At 34.8% G+C, this 24,728-nt stretch overlaps 1 protein-coding gene across 2 annotated transcripts; it reads right to left on the minus strand.

The window, feature by feature from the left end:
* Positions 1–12,840: 12,840 nt before the first annotated feature.
* On the minus strand, positions 12,841–17,653 carry LOC145614242 (uncharacterized). Of its 2 annotated transcripts, XM_081669265.1 has the most exons (5): positions 17,455–17,653; positions 15,950–16,168; positions 15,465–15,541; positions 14,806–14,940; positions 12,841–13,189 (listed from the first exon to the last, which is right to left on the minus strand). In XM_081669265.1, the coding sequence occupies exons 3-5, from the start codon at positions 15,478–15,480 to the stop codon at positions 13,023–13,025; spliced, it is 318 nt and encodes a 105-aa protein (XP_081525391.1). In that variant the 5' UTR covers positions 15,481–15,541; positions 15,950–16,168; positions 17,455–17,653; the 3' UTR covers positions 12,841–13,022. The 2 variants fall into 2 exon arrangements, 1 of the variants encoding a protein (XP_081525391.1); XR_014107080.1 differs by lacking the exon at positions 12,841–13,189 and having other exon boundaries at positions 14,629–14,940.
* Positions 17,654–24,728: the final 7,075 nt, after the last annotated feature.

Genomic DNA, 24,728 nt, shown 5'->3' on the forward strand with positions numbered 1-24,728 from the left:
AAAAAATGAAACGATAAACTTAAAACAAATAAAAAAATTCTAGAATTAGATTATTCAATAGGTTATGGGGAAAAAGTAGTAAATAAATAACAAATACCTCATTTTTGAGTAATATGACTGATTTTTCTCATTGAATCAATTTTGTTCTTTAACCGATTAAACAATGACTAATCCAGTTAGAGAAATATGGATTCATTTGATACATACTCCTTTATAGCTTATTAAACTTCTTTTTTATTAGAAGCAATTCAAGGATTAAGAAAATACTACTCCATACTCATAACTAACCATTGAATAAGAAAGGAAGGTGGACCGGTGGGATTAATATATTAAATTTGAAATTTCAATATTGTTTTGGTAATTACGTGAGAATTAATTACTGATTAGTAATGGAGAATTTATCAAATTAATGGAAAATTTTACAGTACCACATTTATGGGGATTGCAAATTGACCAGAGTTATTTATGGAAAAGATGAATTTAGAGAATTACGAATAAATTGCAAACTAGACTATTTGACGCTCCGATGCTCTGTAATGCCACACACATATAGGAATGGAAATTGATTGGATTTGGATCGGATGGAGCTTCACCCGCATCCACCCGCTCACTCCATCTGCTTAACCCGATCCACCCGTCACCCGCAAAATCCATCACCCGCATCTGATTGATTCGTCATCCGCTAGTGGATCGGGTGATAACAATTAAAAAAAAAAAAAAAAAAAAAAAAAAAAAAAAAAAAAAACTGAATTCTTGTAATTTTTAAAAATTATCAGAAACTTCAATTAATCTAAGAACTATTACATGAGTAGTGATTACAGTATATAAACTAGAAGAATAAATTAGAGGGAAGTGTGTGAGGAGTGTCGCGCTACCACTAGTGAAAGTAGCCGCTAGAGTGTCGCAGCCCGCATGTGAGGAGTGTAGTGCTGCTAGTCTGACGGAGGTCCAGTAAGGCGGTGAGAAACTAAGAGAAGGAGAGTGACAACAGGTTGAGAGTTGAGTTAGAGGAAGATAGGAGAGTGAGATTAAAGAAAATGAGAAATAGAGGCTAAGAGGTGGCGTTCAAAAATATTAGGGGTTAGGGTTTTAGAAATTAGGGGGATTTATAATATGTTTTGGAAATTTATATATTAAAGTAATATAATATTTATATTTATTATATATATTAAGTTAAGAAGAAAACATATATATTGTCAAGAATAAGAACATAGAAATACTGTAAAGAGTACATTACATTGTCATTTTTTTATATACTTATATACATCGGGTGGGTAACAGATCGGATGATAAACGGATAACAGATCGGGTGACGGATGAAACGGAGCCCCACCCGAATCAGACCCGATCCGTCACCCGCTTCATCCATCATCTGCCCTTCATCCATTTAACACGGATTTTTGTCCATTTAATTTATTCGGGTGGATCGAGTTTGCGGATATCCATTTAAAATCGCCATCCCTACACACATATAAACCTTTTTTTTAACAAAGCTGGGCTCCAATATAATTGGGCCCTCAAGATTTTAGAAGCCTATGCTAAGGGTCTATTTGCACAGGCCCTTAGCCGGCCCTAAGGCCTGTGTGGATAGACGGGTCGCCTAAATGGCTCTCATGCACGGATTAAGAATACCTCATTGAGGTATTCTTGAAGTTGTCTGGGAAACTTGATGTGGATGCCGAATTAGACAGTTGTTGGTTTTTCTTTTGCTCGATGTAAAACCGAGCATCAGATAACATCTTTTTGGTGCCATCCGTCTTAGGTCTGCCGAATGGCCTTCCACTTACCCGGCTCGGGCAAGAAAAATTAGGTCCAATCTATCAAGGTCCGAGATTTCTCCTTAGTACTGGGGTGAGGAGTGGGCTCTTGGTCCGTGACAGACTTGTTCTTCTTAGCATGAGAAGGCTTCTTGACCATCTGACCCATGTTGGAGCCAACCGTCCTTAGTCGACCAGGTCCTTTATCTCCTTCTTGAAACTTGTCATGAATTTCTTGAGTTCATCTCGGCTGACAAGGACAGTTCCTTCTACCGTCTAGGGCTGCCTAGTTGCTGTCCGGATGACTTACTTGGACTTGCTTGATTATCACCCTGTTCCCTTTTATCTTTGGGACGGACGCGTCTAGTTATGAGTAATCCATAAGCGGCCGCATATATTTTAACCTAAAAGTCGTCATTAGTATGACAGTATCATGGTCTGACTGGACCAATCATTAGCAGTTGGTATAGGTTCTTGAGAAACCATCTTAGAGGTACTCTCCCCGTAGACGACGCCAAATGTGGGGTTTTTTGTGTCCCTCGAGAGAATTACGTCACCAAGACTGGATTCCGACGGATGTACCAACAAAAAACGAAAGCTTCTGTTGGTAGGAGTTTCGCCTCCAAGATCGAGATAGAACCGTTTGAAGAATAGTAAAAAGGTGCAGAAAGTAAAGTAGATCTTCTCGGATTCCGAGATCAAGTGATTTCTTTGATGTGAGAGAATTGATTGTGTTGTAATAATTGAACGTGTCCCCAAAATGGGGGAAATCTCCCTACTTATAGGGTCATTGGAAAACGTGCCCTTGTCTCTGACCTATACTGATTGGGCTGCACCGTATGTAACACCCCAATAATTCTCCCTTTTTAAACCACTTACTTTAAATAAAAATAGAGGAGAACCATTGGCATGTTACCGCCACGTGTTAAAACGTTAAGGCTTTATCAAAGTATTGCAGCGTAAATCCAACTTAAATCTTAAAATAATATAATTTAGAAAACCAATAAGTCAAAGCTTACAAATTGGAACCATAAAGACCCTTATTTAAAAACCAATAATCAAAATCCCAAAACATAATTAGAATAGTAAAACATAAATAAGTTTAACACAAAGAACGAATACTCTCAATCACACCAATCCCTTGACAATGCGTATGTCAAATCCCCGAACTTCACATCATCAAGATAACCTGTGCAATACTGCTCCCCAATAATACAAGTGTAATAATTGGATCATCATAGGGTCATTGAAAGGCGAAGGCCATGACCAAAAGAAAACACACAATAGCACGCAATCAGCAAAGCTGAGTACATACAAGCTACAACGCACAAAATCTAGCATGCTCAACTAGTTTAAGTAAATAAACATACAACACGAATTCATTAATCAAGACTCCACACTTAAACAATTCAATTGACTCAACATACTTTCTAATCAATTCCAAACACTTGACTCTTTATATTTAATTTAATTAATTTAGTTTGGAGTAAGCAATAGACGAGGTTGTCCAATCCACCAAATCATTTTGGTCCCAAATGACCATTTAAAATAAAAGTTTAGCGCGATGCAAGAATGGGCGCGACTCCATTCTCACAAAGTTAGTCTAGGATCCCATCTAACTTTCATTATAAAATAAAAATGTAAATACCAAAAGAGAAGAGGACATGTTGATCAAACAAGCCTCGGAAAGCCACGGGCTACCACCGTGTACCCCAACCCATAATTTTCAAAACTCTAGAAGTGCACACTTTCCAGAGTTTTATTGCTCATCCATGTTTCACTTTACGTGATTACAAATTTAATTAATAGCCGACTCAATCAAGTAGAACATACATAATAATCATACATCAATTTATTTTTAATCTTATTTAGGACAATGGTGATCACATCACAAGTTGACCTTTAATTCCATTAAACTTCCAAATTATTCAAAATTGTTGAACATAGTCAACCCACCTAGCCATTTCGGCTTAATCCACCTTTACTCAACATACTAACAATTCATGATTGAGTAATAAAATAAATAACAACCTTGTGGAATAATTAATAAATTCATTCCACTTAAACCATTCAGTTTCAATCCTTTAATAATCCAAATGTGGTTAACAAACCGATCCAATAAAAATATGTTTGTATCAACATTCCATACAAACAATTAATCCAATATAATTCAACATGTTTGCATCCATAATTCCATACAAACATAATCAATTCACCAAAACATGTTTCATAAACATAAGCAAATGAATTAATTAAATGTATAACCAAACAATTTTCATCCAAGTGTTCTCTAATCATGAAACTAAGTTCTTTTCTTTGGTACCTAAACATGATACTACTTACAACGAAGTAGACATGTACGTACCTCGTGTAAACAATTCGGTTTGCCACTTAAAAACTAGAAATCACCTTCAATAAACTCCTCTCCTAAACCAAAAAATAACATCTCAATCAATACCCAATCAATCAAATTTACAGCAACACTAACTTACTTTAAAACCTTCAAAATCCAAATCAAACAACACTTTAAAACCCTCCCTTTAGTTAAAATTAAAGGCTTATATATAGTTCTTTAAATTTTCTTCATAAAAACCTTAAAATACACTCTTATAAATGAAATTACAACAAGTTTAAAGTTTAATAAAAATCTTAAAATTATTTAAAAACCTCTAATAATCTCCCTTTTTAATGGGTGATTAAACCCTCTTTATAAAACATCAAAAGTAGTACTTAGGAACTATTTCCAGCACTTAAAACTTCAATAAAAAAAATATATTTATGCTTAATTAACTTTAAACATAATTAATTTTATTAATCAAACTCAAGGATAATATTTTAAGAATAAAAACCTTCGTTAAAATAAAAAAACTGCCCGAAAATCATATTTAGAGGCTGAATTTGGCCACGAAAGGGTGGTGCTCACTACCAAAGGTAGTGAGTCTTTGTTAAAACGTTGTTTCCACATGGAAAACACTACTTTTTTTTTATCAAAATCGGATGAGTTCACAACCTGATCGGGATTAAAACGAGATTAATATTAATGAACGGAAATCTTAAAATTAAAACACGAATTTAAGTGTTCAAAACAATCTGGAATTAAGTTAAACTAATTAGTACTTATAATCACCAAAATTTCAAAACATCATTACTATAAAAGCCCTAAATCAATTGTTCATAAAAACCCTAAAATCATGATTTTCAATAATTAAAAACCCTAGGTTATAAAATTTACAAAATCTGAAAATTATGACACTTATAAAATCTGAAATTGTAAAGTTTAATCATCAAAATACAATTTGATACTAATTAAATTAATTTCAAACAATAAAATCAAAACTCATAATCAATAATTATAATTACACAAATTAATAAAACTAAGGAGAAAGAAAATAAGACTAACCTTTTTGTGTGGGAAATTTTTTTTGGGGATTCATGGGGTATTTATAGGAGAGAATTGTAGGGTAAATAAGAAGATTGGGCCTCATAAAAATAATGGGTCGATTACAAATGGGTTAGGCTTGTGTGATTGGACATAAATTGTAGAATAAAGGTGCATAAAATAATTTGTTCAAATAAATTTCGACCCAGATTAATAATTTGAAACTTTTGAAATTAAATTATGAAAAATAACAAATAAATATTATAAATAAAATAAATTTTCATTTATAAAATATTTAAAAAAAATACGGGGGATTACAATCTACCCCTCTTAAAAGAAGTTTCGCCCTCGAAACTTAACCCAAAAGTCATAAATTTTCCAAAACCATTCAAACTTTTGTGTTTTATATTGCTGTAATTTGATTGATCCTCAACATGCACACTCAACAAACTGAACTTTATGCTTAATAAAATCGTCTTGGCCAAAGTTTACATACTTTAATTGCATGCAAACACAACAATATTGTTCAATAATGAGCAAAATCATGCAAACTCAAGCAATAAATAACATAATTGGGGTAAAAAGCGCGAAATTACATCGCATTCTACCCCCCTTAAAAGAAAAGAGTTACGCCCCCGTAACTCACCTCAATAAATAACATCACCAAGCATTTCATTATAATTTCGTAGGTCGTAGTTCTCCTCTCAATCATCTCTCAATCCTCTACAAAACACTCGTAGTTTAACTCACGTATTCACACTTTAATACTTATTAACTAGCTCACCAGTGCTCTTCTAATTTCCCAATTAAACTTACTCAATTCCTTCAAATCATAAGCTTATTCTCACAAATTCCCAAGTAATAACCTTTTACAAAAAACAAGAAAGTCATAACTCAATTCTCAATTCAGTATTTCATTATCACAACATGTTTCATCCATTCTTCAAGTAAAATAAACTCTCATTGGGTGTAACCCCCCAAACAATAAATAGCATCATTAAATAACCATAAATCAAACTCACATAACTACATGCTTCACATACCCCATAATGATCACTCAAGTTTGCAACATTAGATAAAACATATACAATTAAACAACTTGCATAATCACTTCATACAATAATAAAAAGACAAAAGAATTAATTACAATGCATATAGAAAGAAATAATCTATCCTATAAGCCCTTTCTAAAGCTACCCAAATCTCACCGATAAAATGAAACAAGCAAGGAAGTTAAGAAAATAAAATAAATAAATAAATAAATTTTATTTCAAAATAATTAAATAATTCAAAAATTAGATAAAATAAACAAATACTTTTTTTTATATAAATGCCGAAATAAATATAATAGAATAGAATAATTTTTTTTTTTTTTGAAAACTTAAGTTAACTTTAAATAAGGTAGTTAAATAAAACTTATTAAATTTAAAACATTAGGCGCCTAAAAACTTTAAAATTGGCTTTAGTGGTAATTAAATCGAACCTAAGCTCCCAGATACCACTTTACTAACTTGGGAAAGCCGTCATTCCTCCAGTAGATATATGCACGCCACGTGTCATACTCAAAGAGGTCCATTTGGATTCCTGAGAAGATGCCACGTGTTGTACTCTCACCTCTACTCTTCCAGAACAAATTTGACCCAACAAGACGAAGAGAAAGAAAGATGCTCACTGGGGGAGAGAAATAAATAAAGAATCTGAAAAAAAAAAATGGAGTAAATTTTAATTGGAGAAGGTAGCATAATTTGGGTGTGCGAATTTGAATTGAGAGAGACGAGTAAAGAGTAATTGAAAAGTGGAGGGAAGTTAATTGGGTGGGCCCCAAAAACGTTTACAGTCACAAATTCCGTAATTTGGTAGTAAATTAAAAGGTTTATGAGTTTGAGTGGTAGTTGAATAATTTTTTTTTTAATTAGTTAGTAATTTTTTTTTAAAAATTGCATTTTAAAGGTAGTTATTTCAAAATTTTCCTTAGTATTTTATTATTTCGATTAAATATTAAATGTTAAGTTTCACTAAGAATCTAGTAATATCTATTTGTCGTCGACGTGGCTTGACACTTGGCAAAAAACTGTAACAGAAGGTGTCGTTGTATCGTGGCCTGGCCATAAGACTGACATTATTTATTATTAGTGAAAGTGAAGTGATATAATATGATACGTAATATTAGATTTATTTATTTTTTGCTATAGTCTCTGTTCAAATAACTTCTACTACCTCCGTTTCACATAATGTCAACAAACTCCCTTTCACATTCCCAAAGACAAAATTTGGTAAAAGCATAGCGATTTTCGTAGATAATGCTAAATTAAAAAATAATACCGTGTCCACGTAGGCTCGGGTTTTTAGTTCTTTTTTGTTAGTAATAAAGCGCTAATAAAGATTGCGGTTATACACAAATTAGAACCGCTAATGGTATTAGATGTTCTTTAAAGCGGTTCTATTTGAAGAACCTCTAATACCATTAACGATTCTATTTGAAGAACTTGCAATGGTTAAATATTCTTTAAATAGAACCTCTAATGGTGCGGTTCTATTTGAAGAACCTCTAATACCATTAGAAGTTCTAGGTAAAACCTAAACATAAAGCATTTTATGTAACCTGCACTCTTTGCACCTGTTGTAGTTTTAAAATTTACTTCATAATTCAACAGATACATTTATAATGTAAATAAAATTCATCAAAATCAATACCAAACCACCATTTGCATCACATATAGTCAAAAAGCCTAAGTACATATAAAAATGTTAATGAGTCAAAATGATAAATATTTACATATACAAAATAATCTTAAATTCAGCTATGATCCACGTTTCTTTTTATGATGTGCTGAAGATCCCATATCAGATTCATCTACCTCTGTAATAGTGTCCAACAAGGAAAAATCAGAAGATGTCGAGGTGGACTTGCGTCTACAATAAGTACGAGGAAGCGGGGAAGATAATAATGATGGAGTAATATTGAAAGAGAAAGGTGACATGGGTGAAGATTATAATGACATAGGAGACAAAGGAGGTGGAGGTGGAGGTGGAGGTGGAGGTGGTGGTGGTGGTGGAGGAGGAGGAGGAAGAGTCAGCAAGCTAGGAGATGGGTCGTGTGAGGAAGTTGAGGTGGGAGCTCTACGAACCCCACGTCGAGAAGTAGGTCGAGAAGGAGAAGAGGAGTGCATTGCCATGTGACGAGATGTATTAGAGGAGGAGGATGTAGGGTGGGAAAGGCCTAGATCATGGAGAAGATGCCCCTTGACAATTGCATGTAATGTATAAGCACAAGAAGTTGCTAGGCCTTGTAGAGTATGCAATGTGAGCTATAAGGCCTTGTCATCCGGCAATTCAGATGTAGTCTCTGAATCTCGAGTGCATTTCCTTACCACATCAGCTAATTCTTAAAGTTAGTGATTGTATAATAACAATATAACCTAACACAATATGATTAAGACAAATAATAAACTCAACAATTTAGTTTTAAATACTACCAGTACAAACTCGGTCGAAGCAGGCTTTTAATGAGTCCAAGGGCGCTCTAGTGTAGGCGGGGTGATAACAAGCCTTGTAATATTTCGATACCATGACATATATTCATGTAACCATTCAGTTTGACCCCTCATTAGGTTTCCCATGACAACTCTTTCCTCGCGCTTTCGCCACTCCTCCAAATATTTAGCATGCATCATTTCATAGCTCTTAGTACGTACTCCTCGTTGGTCTATACGATGTAGTGACTCGCTTGTGTTACATGGAAGTGGGATGGTCTACTCGTATCCGAATTGGCGCATTACTCGATCAGGATGTTGTTATTCCACAATATCAAAGCAGATCAACGATCAGTATGTGCGCCAAATATGTTTATCAGCTCGATATATCTCTGGAAGTGTAGCAAGAATCTATTCGGTATACAGCTGCCATGTCATATATCAACAACCATAAGTACAATAATTATGAACATAACATAATTGAATTAAGATCGTTTTTAAAAAAAGTAGTGTTGGTTTTTCGCATAAATATACCTGATCATCTGTTTGGCAATCTAGTGCATCACGATAATATGAAATGCAACTAGCTGAGTCCACTCGTGTAAAGTAAACATGTAGCCAACTATAAATGCAAATATATTAGTTTATACTTCATATTATAGTAGGTTAGATAAACATGAGCAAAAGTCAGGAAAAAAAATGAACACAATGATTTTCCTCCAAGTTAGAAGCCACATTTTTAGAGATATGCAGTAGATGAATTTAGTGCAGAGTTGAAACATAGTTTCTCACTTGTGTAGCTTCTAAGAAAGTGGTATAGAAGGCAGATTCGTGAATTAAAGTACTTTTTAGGGTATAAAAATATACCAAAATAAATCTGTGAGTGGTAACCATGTGTAAAATAAATACCTGCATGCTAGAGAGTCAACTCCATACTGATGTTGAGAACTAAGTATCGGAGGGGTCGTTGTCATCATGTTGGTCCTCTGGAATAGGCAGTCTTAATCGAGAGATGGTAGGTCTACCGATGTGAATATGCTCCCACGACCACAATTGTAGTAGTATCAATGCACCACCAATCACCTTTGCCTTGCGTTTAGATGCTCGACATAATTGCCGATACAAGTAGGCAAGAGTAGCACTCCCCCAACTATACCCACCAGCCCTCTGAAGATCTCTAAGCAAGGGTAAGTACAAAAGTTGCACAACATCACCGCTCTTGTCAACAAATAGAATAGATCCCATCAGCATGATAATATGAGCTCTTGAATACATCTGGACAGTGGGGTCATTGGCTGTAGGGGGTAACTATGAGAAGTGCGTCCTTAACAAATATAATTTGATTGATGAACCTATAAGTACTGATTTTCCACTTCGTTCATTAACCCCGGGCTTTACCCCTAACAACTCTTCCACTAAAGCATACCAATTATATGAGATAGAGCCAATGACAGCATCACTGTGTACTCTCAATCCTAACAATACAGCAACATCCTCTAAAGTGATTGTAGCCTCATCAACTGTCAAGTGGAAGGTATGCGTCTCATGCCTCAACCTCTCAATCAGCGCAGCAATTAGAGGCCGATCAATCTCAACACCACATGTCAATCTATGTACACTATAGAATCATGCTTCCTTAACATAATGTAACATTCGATCGTCTACCTCCCATTTATGAGTTGGAGAAAACAAATGCTCTCTACACGACAACACTCTATCTGCCTCCCCCTTCCACACACCTTCAATCCTATGGTCTGCTTAAAGATTAAGTACCGAGGGATCTTGAGGGCCCGGCTGCATTAGACCTAAAATAAATATAAGCAATGTTAGTTAATATAGTGAGTAAGCTATAAAACTATAAAAATAAAAGCAATCACACAATTACGGATTACAATATGAGGTACAAAAATTACCTTGAAGTACCCTCGTTATTCCTAAGTGAACACGTTTTTTTATTGTGTCCTTTCCTATGGCATAAGCTTCATGATTTTCGTTTCTTTTCTTGTCTACTCTCATCCATTTCATTTGGAAATCTTTTAAAAATAGGGCGTCCTTGACCACATTTATCTCATGGAGGAGCAATGATTTTTGGCCCTAATAATCTCTCCAATACGAAGGATCTGATAAAGGTTTGAAGGATTTAATATAAGATTTTCTATGCTTATCAGTACTGGAGAAAGGATCAACAAATTAGGCATATATATGACAAGCTTAGATACCAACAAACCGCTAGGACATGAGAGCATGGCAGCTTATCTATGATTAATTTCTGGCAAGTGCAAGTTTTCCTTCTAAGATTAACAGTGTGCACCTTACCACCTTTACTAGAAGGGCGATTACCTTGACCTATAGTCACATATACAAACCTTGCTCGTTCACAATCAAAGTGTGTGCTGCTGATTTTTGTAAGTTCCATTCAATTACTTTGGTAGCCTTTTCACAATACTCATGACCTTCTTCAAGTCTCCTCTTACTCCATCCCCTCCTAGTCACAAAGTAATAATTTACTCGATATAATGTCGTTTTAACTAGAGCAGTGATAAGTAAACACCGAGCTCCTTTCATCACGTCGTTAAAGGCCTCAGGAATATTTGTGGTCTTTATGCCATATCTGAAGTCCCCATCATGTAGAAGTGACCATTAATGTAATGGTTTATTGCTAACCATTCACGAGCTTCCAACTTTATCTCACTAATCCTCTTAAAGTAATAGTTGAACTTATTTTGTTGGTATGCATCAGTTGCACGACCGAACAAGTTCTTCAAGTGAGCATTTTTTAATTCAGAATTGAAATTGGAAGCAAGATGGCGGATGCAAAACCTGTGATGAGAATGAGGCTCCTCCCATCCACTGACTACCTCGGTCATTGTTTTCAAAATTGACTTAGGAAATTACACAAATACCTTGTCTTTGTGTAACAACTTGTCTTATACATGCCATAAACCATTCCCAAGCCTCACCAGTCTCTCCTTCAACAACAGCAAAGGCAAGAGGAAACAATTGAAAATTTGCATCTGTAGCCATATCAATGAGAAGTGTTCCTTTATACTTTTCATAAAGATGAGTGCCATCAATGGTGATAAGAGGTCGGCAATGATGAAAGCCATCAATGGACGACTTATAAGACCAAATTACTCTCTTAAACACGTGAATAGAAGGATCTAATGTTTGTATCGTACACCAATGAACAACGGTTCCTTTGTTTGCCTCTTGAAGTGCTTGCATATACTTTGGCAACTCTTCATATGATTGCTCCCAATAGCCAAAAATGCTAGCAATTGTCTTTTGCTTCCCTAATTAATCCCTCTTATATGTTATGGAATAGTGAAAGCGGTCCTTGATGACTTGTACTATAGCATGTACTTTAAAAGAAGGATCGGCTCGTATGAGATCTAATATGATACTACAATAAAATCAGAAGTGATAAGAGGGTGGTCAACTTTGTTGATGTCAAATACATAGTTAGATGCATGAGGTCCCCCATATTTGACAATTGTAAAGATATGAAGGGCTATTTTTTTTATTGCACGTAGCCTCCAAAGACAATTGCATTCCTTCTTTCATTTGCACTCAACAACATATTTGTCCGACTCCACCTCCTTCACTTTATATGTTTGATTTCTTGTTAAGGAGTACAATTTCAATGCATCTTTCAATTGTTGTAAAGAATAAAATTCTTGGCCAACAACACACTAGTGGAAAAAAGACTATTCGTAACGGGCAAAAATAAATCATCCGTAACGGGCAACAAGCGCTACGTATACCACCGTTACGGATAGCAAATGTTATTTGTAACGGGCGGTTGCCCGTTACAAATAGGTAATTATTCGTAACGGGCAAAAGAAGTGTTGTAAAGAATAATTTCAATGCATCTTTCAATTGTTGTAAAGAATAAAATTCTTGGCCAACAACACACTAGTGGAAAAAAGACTATTCGTAACGGGCAAAAATAAATCATCCGTAACGGGCAACAAGCGCTACGTATACCACCGTTACAGATAGAAAATGTTATTTGTAACGGGCGGTTGCCCGTTACAAATAGGTAATTATTCGTAACGGGCAAAAGAAGTGCCCGTTACAAATAACGGGCATTTCAAATGCCCGTTACAAATAACCCCGTTATTTCGGACACCTAAATGCCCGTTACAAATAACCCTGTTATTCGTTACGAATAACGGGGTTATTTGTAACGGACATAAAATATGCCCGTTACAAATAGTGTTTGATCCAATTATAAAAAAAAATCCATCAAATGCTGGACAGCTTGCTTTCAGCCTTGCACACCATTTTATCAATTAATGAGAGATTTATATTTTATACAAATATAGAATACAATTAATATACAATCAACTAATACCTAAAACTTATTAGAAGAGCTAAAAGAAATCTCAATTATAACAAAAATAAACAAGTTTACTTAAGACTAATAAGAATTAAATGATTTTCCTCTAAATTAGTGTTGAATAATTTACATTTTCCAACTCTTTTCCGAGTTGCTGCAACTTTGATCTCAATTCCGAGGATGTCTTCCACCATTTCGACAATCTCTTTTGCCATGTCATCCAATTTGATCACTCTACCTAAAATGGAGTGCAAAAAAATGTTAGATGTATAAAAATCAACTAATAATTGAGCAAGAGAGCATTATAAAGGCATTAGGTATTACTTATTTGTCTTTGTACAGTTAATTTAATCCCAATAAAACTAGATACATAAAGATAAAACACTATAATTTTTTTTTTTTTTTTTTTTTTTTTTGCATTTATGCTCCCACACCAATGTATGTTCACATAAAAGCTACTACCCCGATTCTGGTAAGTGCAACCACAAGATTGCACACTGCTGCCACCATATATTTTTTCAAACTACCATTATCCCCTACTAAGTCCCAAACTCTCCCTCTCTCTGGCTCTAGCTAAGCTCGGTAATTTGGGGAAATTATTATTTAAAAAGTGTGAACTAACCAAAAGCACTTAGTAACAACCCTCTATGTAACACGATACATTCATATGCACAATTACATTAAATAAATCAGAGCTAGTACAATATACAAGTTGATTTCCAATTTAATTCAGTTAAAGAATTCATCAAACTTTTACAATCACATAATAACTTCAAAATGGGTGAGGTAACAGCTCTAACAAAGACATTTTTGTCCCCAAACTTCAACCATAATAAAGCTCAAAGTCAAATTGATGATAACTAAAAGCAAATGAACAAAAGCAAACAACAATGTTTGAAAACGCTAATAAAGATCAATATAACAGGGAATGCAATTAAAGGTTCAAAAACTATTACGGCGTATTCCTTGCATATCTCTATTTTGAAATACTTCCGAATAATAATTACTCCTATTGGGAACAAGCCACCCATTTTAGCTAGAGTAATTTGACATACTTGTTATACTATGTTAATGAGAAACTTCAACTAGTCCTACATACTCATATTGCAAACAAGCCACCCACTACTAACTACATGACAAGTCAACCAAAACCAAATTATACTTGTATGCTTACAACTCATTCAGTACTTTTCATAATAAAAACATTTTCTGCTCACTCTCATTAGATAAACGCATTAACACGACAATACCAGTATCATCTTTATGTAATTTACATGTACTCCGTATGTCTCCATTCGTAAAGTTTTCAATTGAACTTTTTAAGCTATGTTTGCATTTTAAATCCACATAATCCAAATTATACAAAATCCACATTTCTCCACTCTGAGAGCTGACAAGTGACCACACTATCCTCCATCTCACCATTGCTTTACGACAATTCGTAATGCTTGAGTTAATGTTTGTTCTCAAGAATTCAAGATGATTTCCATTAACTCCATCTCTCACAATTTCAATTCAAGCCTCAATGCCTTCACATTTCACTACAGGGCTTCAATTGTGAAAATAGCTCAATAGTTAAAATTATTCCACTAAAATTACAAGCTCGTGCAATTCAATTTCCAATTTAATCAATCAACTAACAAAACTCAATGCAGAAAAATCAGCACAACCTTTACAAAATCAGTATGAAATAATTACAAAATCGACTCAAAATGCTCAATATCATCCAATTCAACTAGTTTTCTGGCACAATTAATCAAAAATTCAAGGTAAAAACATCGATAAACAAACACAGACGACAGCAAAACATCACCAGAAAAGGATAACTTAGAAAAGAGAAGGTAATAAACTAACCGAAGAATGACCGAGTAAAATGATGAGGCAATAGAGCTTGAGTTTGTAAAGAAAAAGTCGATGACGACGCCATTGAAGTAGCTGGAGAGAGGCGAGGACCTCCTCGATTGTCCACCATTGAAGGAGGAGTAAGGTCTGCAAAATCCAAAATTAAATGGTTAGTGTCATCAGGGACAAATTTGTAACCCTAACCACCAATAATTAATTATTTTTACCCAAATTACTCACAAAATCATCTCATTTATCTATAAAATCAATCAATAACCTAAATTTAAAGCATCAAATTTAAAAAAATCTAAATATAATTACAAGTGAAAAATCGAAGACAAACATCAACGAAAACAGAAAAATATATATATTTTTTATTAAAAAAAAAAAAACCTTTTTCAAATGAACATCAGTAATTTGAGAGCTTAGAAACACAGATGTATATAATTTCAAGAAATACTGACAATTAAATGTTATAAAAATTCAGTAATTTGTGGTGTTGTATGTAGTTGAGAAAGGCACAATTTCAATGGAGAAAATTGAATTAAAATCAAAAATTAGAAAACCCTTAGTTCCGAAAACATGAAATTGTAAATTTAAGCAAAACAAAAACTTAAAAAACATGAAATAATGAAATTAAATAATTTAAAGAGAAAAGATGAAACACGAACCTTCAAGAAAAATCATTTCAAAAAGGGGAAAATGAGAGGTGGGTTTGTATCAAGTCCTTGCGCCATTGTCGTCATTGCTAGCACCGACCGACGCGTCGGTAACATGAATGAGGAAAAATAGAGAGGAGATAAGAGTAAGAGAAAGGAGGAGAGAGAGACATCTTAAGGAAGAAGATAAGAGGAAGAGAGAGAGAGCACTTGAGGAGAATAGCGGTTGCGAGAGAATAAAACCCTAGCACTTGATTTAGGTGTAACGACCTTTTGATTTGCCCGATACAAATATTAACTATTCGTAACGGACATTATTTGCCCATTACAATTATTGACTAGTCGTAACGGGCATTTACTCGTCCGTTACAAATGAGTTATTTCCGTAACGGTCATGTGTTTTGCCCGTTACAATTACTGCATTTGTAACGAATTTTATCATGTTCGTTACAAATAGGGTGTTACAATGACAATTTTTCCACCAGTGACAAACTCACCATTACCAGCATATGTGTTGTTCCCTGACCATGTTCTCCAAGCATCAATTAACTTTTGGTCAAACTCAGGAACATTGTTGAATTCATGTGAAGGTGCACTTGCTTTGATAGCAACTTCGTTAGCCTCTCTTACCTCGTCATCTTCACCATCATCAGTATATACCCCAACATCATCAATGACTTGCACATCAATCTCGGGTTGAGTCGAGTCCTAATCACCTAAAAAGGTAGTTTCAATGTGTTGTGAGGGATGTGAAGATCCAAAATCTGACAAGTGCTCACTAATGTATTGACCATCTGTGAGCATTCTTATGAATGATCCCATTACTACACTTGAATTTGTCAATTTCATGGTCGTTTTCATATCTGACCATGAATCCGTGATAAGAAAAGAACCCAAGTTAGTCACCACACTTGGTATTCTAGGAACCTGGCCTGTTCCAGATACAATTTTATATTGGACATTGTATTCTGTCTCACGGTATCCCACATAGCTACTAATGAATTATCATCGTTCAACTGAATAGCTACATGAGAACTGTAAATCAGATGCCTTATTCTAATTTTCAGCTCCACATCATGCGGCATTGGATCACAATCCACAACTTCATATATTTTATCTAAAACATACACAAATTTCAAAGTAGAACTTATAAATGCAAACTTAGTCTCTCCGCCCATGTATGAAACATCACCTCCTTTTTCAACAAGGTCCCCACCCATATATCATAGAAGAGGGAAATTTGAGAACTCAATAATCTAAAAAACCAACTTCAATGAGTGGGTAGTAAGTCAGTCGTATGAATAATAGATTAGTTGATAAATGACATATAAAATACATTGAACACGATACAATAAAAATTACCAAAACACTACCTATTAATTATAAACTTTAGTGCAATTGTAAGAAGTATGAAATTATTATATATCTACAAACTAAGTGCATTGTTCGTGATCATAGTAGACTATATATTAAAGCACTAAAATCAACAATAGATTGGAAATTCAATGGTATGGAGACAATCCAAAAATCCACACTCCTAACAGAGCAATACATACTAGATTATTAGCTCTAGTGATATCAAATTGCCCATTTATTTAAAAAAAAAAAAAAAAGCCTTAAAAGCTACCCATTTAACAGCATACAGTATGATTTCATAGGTTTCAATCTAACAATGATCTTGCAATGAAATAGATGTAATACCATCCTAGATAAATTCTATTAACAAAACAATTATATAATTTACAAAGAAATTATATATATGATGTGATAATCCGATAATGTAGCCAACACGAAACATTGCATGTAACAAATTAGAACATCTCTAACTATCAATTTGGGGTTTTTATGAATTACGAAATTAATTAAGGGTTATAAATTAGAAATTGCAAGTTTGCAACTACTTTTGATCAAATTTTGATTAGGATTTAATAGAATAAGTAAATAATTAGAATTGTAGACTCGAAATTATTGTAAAAATAAATAATTCAAAATCAGGGCTAACCTTTCAATCAGGAGAAAGATGGGTGAATTGAGTTCCTGCACATAGATGCTCGGTCGATGGCGGCGGCGGCAATAACAGGTGGTAGGTGGTTTCGACGGCAATTTGGAGTAGTAGGTAGCTTTAGAGTATGGAGTTGCAATTTTATAACTAAAAATATGAAGGAGTGGAGTGGTGTCATGCCTTTTTGTATTTGGCTTTGGTGGAAGATGAAGGCTTAATATTTTTAAATTTCCCACAAGTTAGTGAGTATTTTAAGATAAACTGCTAATAACATTAGCGGTTTGTTTTTTACAAACCTTCACTAAGCCTATGTGTACGGTATCACGGGAAATAGTTTTAAAACTGACATATATTCGGAATTTTTTTTTTTTTTAGCATTATCTATGGAAATCGCTCGATAAAAGTACATTAACAAAAATAAGATGAAGTGACTAAAGATTAATGAGAGAGAAAGTGGGGACCAAAATTTTACCCCCACTTGCTGCTGCCAGTTTGTTTACACAAAAAGGAGGGAAACTTTTCGAGAAAATTTTCTATTTGGGCACCAAATTTAAATTTTTCAACTTCCTCCAAAATTCAAATTTGGGTCCCTGATTTCTGCCATAGTGTAGACACCCAAATATGTCTCCCCAAAACCAAACCCAGTGATGAATACCTTTCACGTCATTTAATTATTGAACAAAGTGAAAGTGTGAAAAGTCTAGTGATGCGGTTGTTTTTATTAAAATATCTCTCTTTCTGTTTTTGAAAATATTTCTTTTTATACTCTATTTATGAAAATAGCCAGTCCAATTTATTTTGGTCCATGATAAGGGTCCAATAATAGTGTAATTGGATTGGGCTTGAAAAGAGCTTTACAACGATATATTATGAGCCTAATTTCGACAAATAATGAGGAAATTATGGCCTAAAAACTAAATTGGACTTGAAATGAATTTTATATGTGGCCCAATAATCTAGAGGAGGACCTATTAATAATTATTCCTAAAGTTATTAGGATTGAATTTAATCTTCTAAAATAATCTAGAAGGTTCTTTTAAATTCTAATGGAATTAGGATTAATAATTATATTTGTAAAGAGTTTTATGATAAATAAGTGTCTTATGATAAATTTAATCTTAAAACTGTTTAACACGGATTCTAATTACTTAACTATATTAGGAAAAAGATTTTGTACAAAGCGCGTTTTATCTTTTAACTAGCGCCAAACGACAGAGTCTGTCGGCTAGCGCTGGTGCTGTCGCCTACTGCTAATACCTGTCATCTGGCACTAACTCCTGTCGTTCACGACAGGAGGTTTTTTTATTCCGAATGGGTCTTGATTTCTTTTCAATCGATTTCCGGACTATTTTTCTATAAATAGGGGTCGTATCTCCCCATTTTTATTCATTCACAACCATCTAATTCTATTCTCTCTTCTCTCTAAAGCTAGAAGCTTATTCTCTCTCTATTATTTTTCTAAACCTTCCCTCTTACAAAATTCCACATTCATTAGTTCTAGACACGCCTTGCCAAGTTCGAAGTTGCCTTCGCCCTAGACGTGAAAGGTTGAAAATTTCTGAGGGTTTGGTCCCAAATCTCTATTTCAATTATTTGATTTAATTGTTTGATTTATTATTTGGAAATTTTGTGTAGAACTACCCTAAAGATAGGGGCATTTGTGAACAACTACCCATTTTTTTTATTTGTTTAGAACTACCCGCAAGTTTGGAAAAGTTTGGGTAACAATACCCACTAACGTTTTTTGTCCAATTAAAACGTTATTTTAGGCCAATTTTTCACTTTTTTCAATTACAATGGCCAATTAATGCTAATATAAGCAAAAACCCCAATTCAATTAAACCCCCAAACCTTAGAAATCAAAATCCCCAAATAACACTAAACTCATGAACCCTAGAATGAATTCTAATTAAAACCCTAATTAGGTTAATTAAGGTAAATTAAAACCTTTATACAAATTGGGAGAGTTAATTGGGTGGCAAAAGTGAAAAAAGTAGGCTCCAATAACGTCTTAATTGGACGGAAAATGTTAATGGGTAGTGCTACCCAAACGTTTTCAAAATTGTGGGTTAATGGGTAGTGCTACCCAACGCTTAATAAGATAATTAATAATCTTGTTTAGGTTAATATGATTATAATTCAAGTGCTCGTCAATAATAGTTTTGTTTGTGCATTAATATTCAACCAACATAGATTAAACAGGTTAAGGATTAATCTATTGATCGTATGTTAGTCAGAAAGCGCACATGAATACGAGAAGAATAAAGTAGGGGCCTAATTTTAGGGCAGGTTCAATTTCTTTTAGGTTGGATTTGTACCTTCATCCCCGAATATCCAGTCATGGTTCCAGACCACTATGGAGTTAGCGATCTCATGGATCGTGAAGGGGTGTAACCTTCACCTAGTGAACGGTTTACAAGTTCCTAAAATTTGTTGGCGACTCTTTTACTCTAGTTTCCTTCCCTTTGGACGCCACCATGCTCAAGTGTATGATCACAGTGGGGCTCAAGTGTGGGATGCTTGAAATATTCCCTACACATAGCCTAAGTTATAAATACACCATTTACTACACCACTATCCACATTAAAAAAAATTACACACCACCATTTAATACAGCATTTGCTACACCCCATCATGTTCAAAAAATTACATGCCACCATTAAATTCCTAAATTAATATAGTCAACAGTTCAAGCTTCCAAAAAGTCAAGCCTTGAAGCATAATCATCTACATCATCAGCTTCCAAAAAATACCAGCTTTGGCAGGGGTTAGTGGTGGGCAGCCTACTGTCTCAAAGCAAAATCTAAAACCGAAACAAAAAAAAATGGAAGAAGTGTTTCATGATGATTATTTCAACATGGAAAAAATTTCAATGGAAGAACAACTCCTCCAACCAAATATTGAAGCAAATCAGAATGGTCAGCAAGAAAGTGACAGAAAACAACTTACTCTAGGTGAAAAAAAGTGGTATTGTTGATGAAATTTTAACACAACTTAGAGAGGATGATACACTAGAAAGAGGGATGCAAACAAAAATTGTAGCTAAATTTGGGGTGCATAGATCAACAATTAGCAGAATATTCAATGATGTAATGACTCAAAAATAGAATCGGGGGCTAATTGATGTCAGGAATAAAAAAAAAATTGGCAAAGTTGATCCCAAATGAGAAGAGTATTCTGAGGAATTCCTCCTTTCAGTCCCACTTAGATTGAGAACCACTGAAAGGAGTTATGCAGGTGCTTTAAAAATCTCACATGTTACAATACACAGAGTGAAGAAAAAGGGGCTGCTAAGGACTCATACAAGCACCAACCATCCAAAGTTAACTGATAATCATAAGATAGAAAGACTAAGATGGGTGTTGTCACAACTCACCCCTGCCACAAAGATAGAAGACCCAATGTATACAAACATGAGCAACACCGTTCGCATTGATGAGAAATGGTTTTATTTGAACCCAGAGACAAGAAGGTTTTATCTTCTGCCCAATGAAGAAAACCCTTATAGGTGTGAGCATTCTAGGAGGTTTAAGGTCAAGGAAATTTTCATGGCCATGATAGCAAAGCCATAACACAACACAAATGGTGAGATGATCCATGATAGCAAGTATGGTATATTTGGCTTTGTTTATGAGCAAAGGGAAAAGAAATCAATTATGAATAGAACAACAGGTACAATGGAGATGAAATTAATGCAATTAGACACAAAGGATGTCATTAGAGACATGTTGATTAATAAGGTCATTCCATGCATAATAGAGAATTGGCCAGCTCATTTGTCTAAGGACATTCTCATTCAATGGAATAATGAAAGACCCCACAAAATTCCAAGTGATCTAGAATTTGTGGCAGCTTGTACACAAAATGGGTTCAACATTAAGATGGTGTACCATCCACCATAATCTCCAGACCTAAATGTCCTTGATTTAGGGCTTTTTACAATAATGCAATCAATTCAATATAAGTCTTTCCCAAAAATGTGGAGGAGTTAGTAAAAGGGGTTGAGGATGCATACAATACATTTGAACCACTATCAAACAAATTCACATGGATCACATTAAAGTCATGTATGACTGAAATTTTGACAAGGATGGGAGGCAACAACTTTACTCCACCCCACATGAAGAAGAGAAGGTTGGAGGAGCTAGGTATTCTACCTGAGAGGGTCACAGTAAGCCCTGACTTGGTAGCTCAAGCAGTTAACTACCTTAATGACAGGTTTAGGCCAGTGAATGAAGTTCAAGGACAAGAGGATGGTGAAATGGAAGTAGATACTGATTGAAAAGAAGCCACCACAAAGGGACTCACAGTAAACAAACAGATTATGCTTAAATTAGGTATCATAATATGTTTTTTTTTTTTAAAATTTCCTTTAAGGTGTCAGTTTGATTGTGAGAAGTCATTAAGACCTAGATACAGATCTTGACTGCCATACATAACCATGATGAGATATATGGGTATGTATATGTATGGTTATGTGCATCTTTTGTGGGACTCCAAATGATGTATGGATGGTATGAAACCTTTTGTGAATGTAATGGAATAGTGATGTTTATTTTGCTGATCCATATTACAACAACAAAAGCACCCACAACTTCTTCCTTTAGGTTGAAAAAAAAAAGCATAATTCTATCAGAAGGTTATTTTTCATCAACACTAAAAAACAATGTTTGTTACCTTAACACTATATGGCTATGGAAAAATAACCAAAAAGTGGAGCAAACCAAATAGGTCTTTCATTATGAAAAGAGTCCCTTCATCATATAGAATTTAGTGTAGTTATTGATCTCTCACAAATGTTTATTGAGATCGAAAAGGGAGTTAAATTAGGTCACCAACCAACAAAAAAATGATTTGTCTAAATTAGATCATTAAGATAAAAAAAGAACTCTATTTAGGGGATCAACCAAGGACAATAATGATCTCTCAACACTGGTCATTGAGATCAATTTGGAACTCCAACTAGGATATCAAACACAACAGAATTCTTACAATCATCATCCATCAATCAGCAACCCCACTAAGTCATAACAACTCATAATCAGTTCATGTATCAATTACCATCATAATCAGTTCATGCATCAATTATGAGATCAGAAATTATCATCACAGTTTAAGCTAAATTATGCCACATCAGGGACTCAAAACAACAATAAAAAAAATAGCCAAAATTAAGCCACATCAGGGACTCATAACAACAACCATAAATTATCATAAATTAACCCACATCAGGGACTCATAACAACAACATACAACATAACAACAATCACCAATTTGATCATAAAAAATTATCATAAATTATGCCACATTAGGGACTCATGAATTATAAGAAATGAAATTGAAATTAGGGGTAGAGAATGTCACACTGGAAAATCACCCAGATGGGTGAAATTTTCGATCCACATACTTCATGAACTCAAGCAACTACCACATTAGGTATTTCTCCTCCTCAACCTCAATGCCAGATCTGACCCTTTTGTTCCCAACTCTTGCATATTCAGAAGGGAAATACATTTTGGGTGGAGGACTAGATATGGATTAACCCCACCATTCCTCTTCTTCCTTAGGTGCTGCAGCCACCATCTTAGCCCCATTCTCTAATTTTTTCCTTCCCTTTTCCACTTAGATCTGAAACTCCATCACCCCCTTTCGCTTTCTCCTCTTCCTCAATTTTGTCAAATATTTTTACCCCCTTCCCACCAACCTTCCTCATAATCTCACATTTTCCAATTTTCCTTGGTTTGAATGTAGGGAGCTTTGGTTTCAGTTTCACAGTAGCCGGCAAATCCACCACTTTTCCCCTCCCCCCTTCGCTTCCTCTATGGAGTTGAGGACTTGTCCTAGAGCTTCCAAACCTGCATCAAACAACACCTTTCAAGCTTCATCACTTTCGTAAAAAGGCGAGGCGAAGAAGACCCCTTCTCAAGGGACATGATAAGATCAGCAACAACATGAAGCTCGTTCTCGCCGGTGGTGGTGTAATAAACCTTTTTTAATAGGGTCAATTCAGCGATTTTACGGGATTCTATGGTTAGATCGTGCAGATCTGTTGGAAATAAGGAAATTGAAGCAGATTTAAAAGAAACAAGAGGTGCGATTTTCAGAAATGGAGAAGATGAAGGACTGGATGAGGGAAATGGAGTGAAGAGAGAGAAAGAGGGGAGTAAAAGAGGGAAGAACAAGGGTTAGGGTTTCTGGAAATGTTTAATGAATGATGAATATGGTTGACGATTTAATTGGGGATGCGAGAAATAAAGGAAAGTAGGTGGGAGTTGATTTAATTTTGGTGGGAGAGATTACATTAATTGATATATTAGTATCAACTAAACTATAAGTGCTAAAGTCCCTTGAGTAGGGTTTGAGTTTCTCTCTCCTCTAGGGTTTGCAAACCAAGCTTTCCTCTGTTCTGTCCTGCAAATCTCCTCCATGTTTCTCAATTTTCCATTAGAAATTCTATTATATAGGCTCCTGATAAGATGGACGATCAATTGGTGAAAGATTGGGAAAAATTGAAATTGACGGAAGAACATAATTTTGTTCTTGAAGGGTCGAATGTGATGGTTGATGATGAATTACCGAATCAGAAAATTGCTCTCTCTCTTTGGTGGGGAAACTCCTCATGAAAAAATCATTCAATATTAAAGCTATGAAGTGTATTGTGAAAAACCTTTGGCGGATTGATGACAATGTTGCGATTCGTTTTGTGGAGACAAACCTTTTTGTATTTCAATTCTTTAATTTGGAGGATAAGAAGAAGGTGCTTAAAGGTAGACCTTGGGCTTTTGGTAACCAAATTCTGCTAATGAAGGAAATCTGTATTGATGAGCAACCTTCGGATGTTTCGTTTGATCACTGTCCCTTTTGGATTAGGCTCATGGATGTCTCTTTTGGTAGGTGCTCTCCCTAATTTGCTCCTGATGTTGGGGACTGCATTGGTGAATGTATTGAGGTTGACGAGTCAGAACCCCTTGGCTGAAATAAATACATGCGTGTGAAAGTTATGGTGAACATCAACAAACCCCTTTAGAGGGGCATGAAGGTTGTTGTTGGCTCTGGTAATGCGAAATGGGTCGGTTTCAAATACAAGAGACCGGGGGACTTCTACTACTATTGTGGTAGGATTGGACACATCGATAAGGATTGTGAAGAGAAAGAAAATTATGATGATGTTGAATCACCTTTAGTGTTTTAATATGGCCCGTTCCTAGTTGCTTCTCCTCATCGTCCGAAATTTTCTGCCATTGAAAGGGAGAAAGAGTTAAAATTGATGTCTA

The sequence above is a fragment of the Chenopodium album genome, chromosome 3 (assembly GCF_948465745.1).
Source record: "Chenopodium album chromosome 3, dcCheAlbu1.1, whole genome shotgun sequence".
NCBI lineage: Eukaryota > Viridiplantae > Streptophyta > Magnoliopsida > Caryophyllales > Amaranthaceae > Chenopodium > Chenopodium album.

Coding starts and splice junctions, on each gene's coding strand:
- LOC145614242 (XM_081669265.1), bottom strand. Junction 13,190..14,805: donor TTTTACTCGGTCATTCTTCG/GTTAGTTTATTA, acceptor ACTCCATTTTAG/GTAGAGTGATCAAATTGGAT.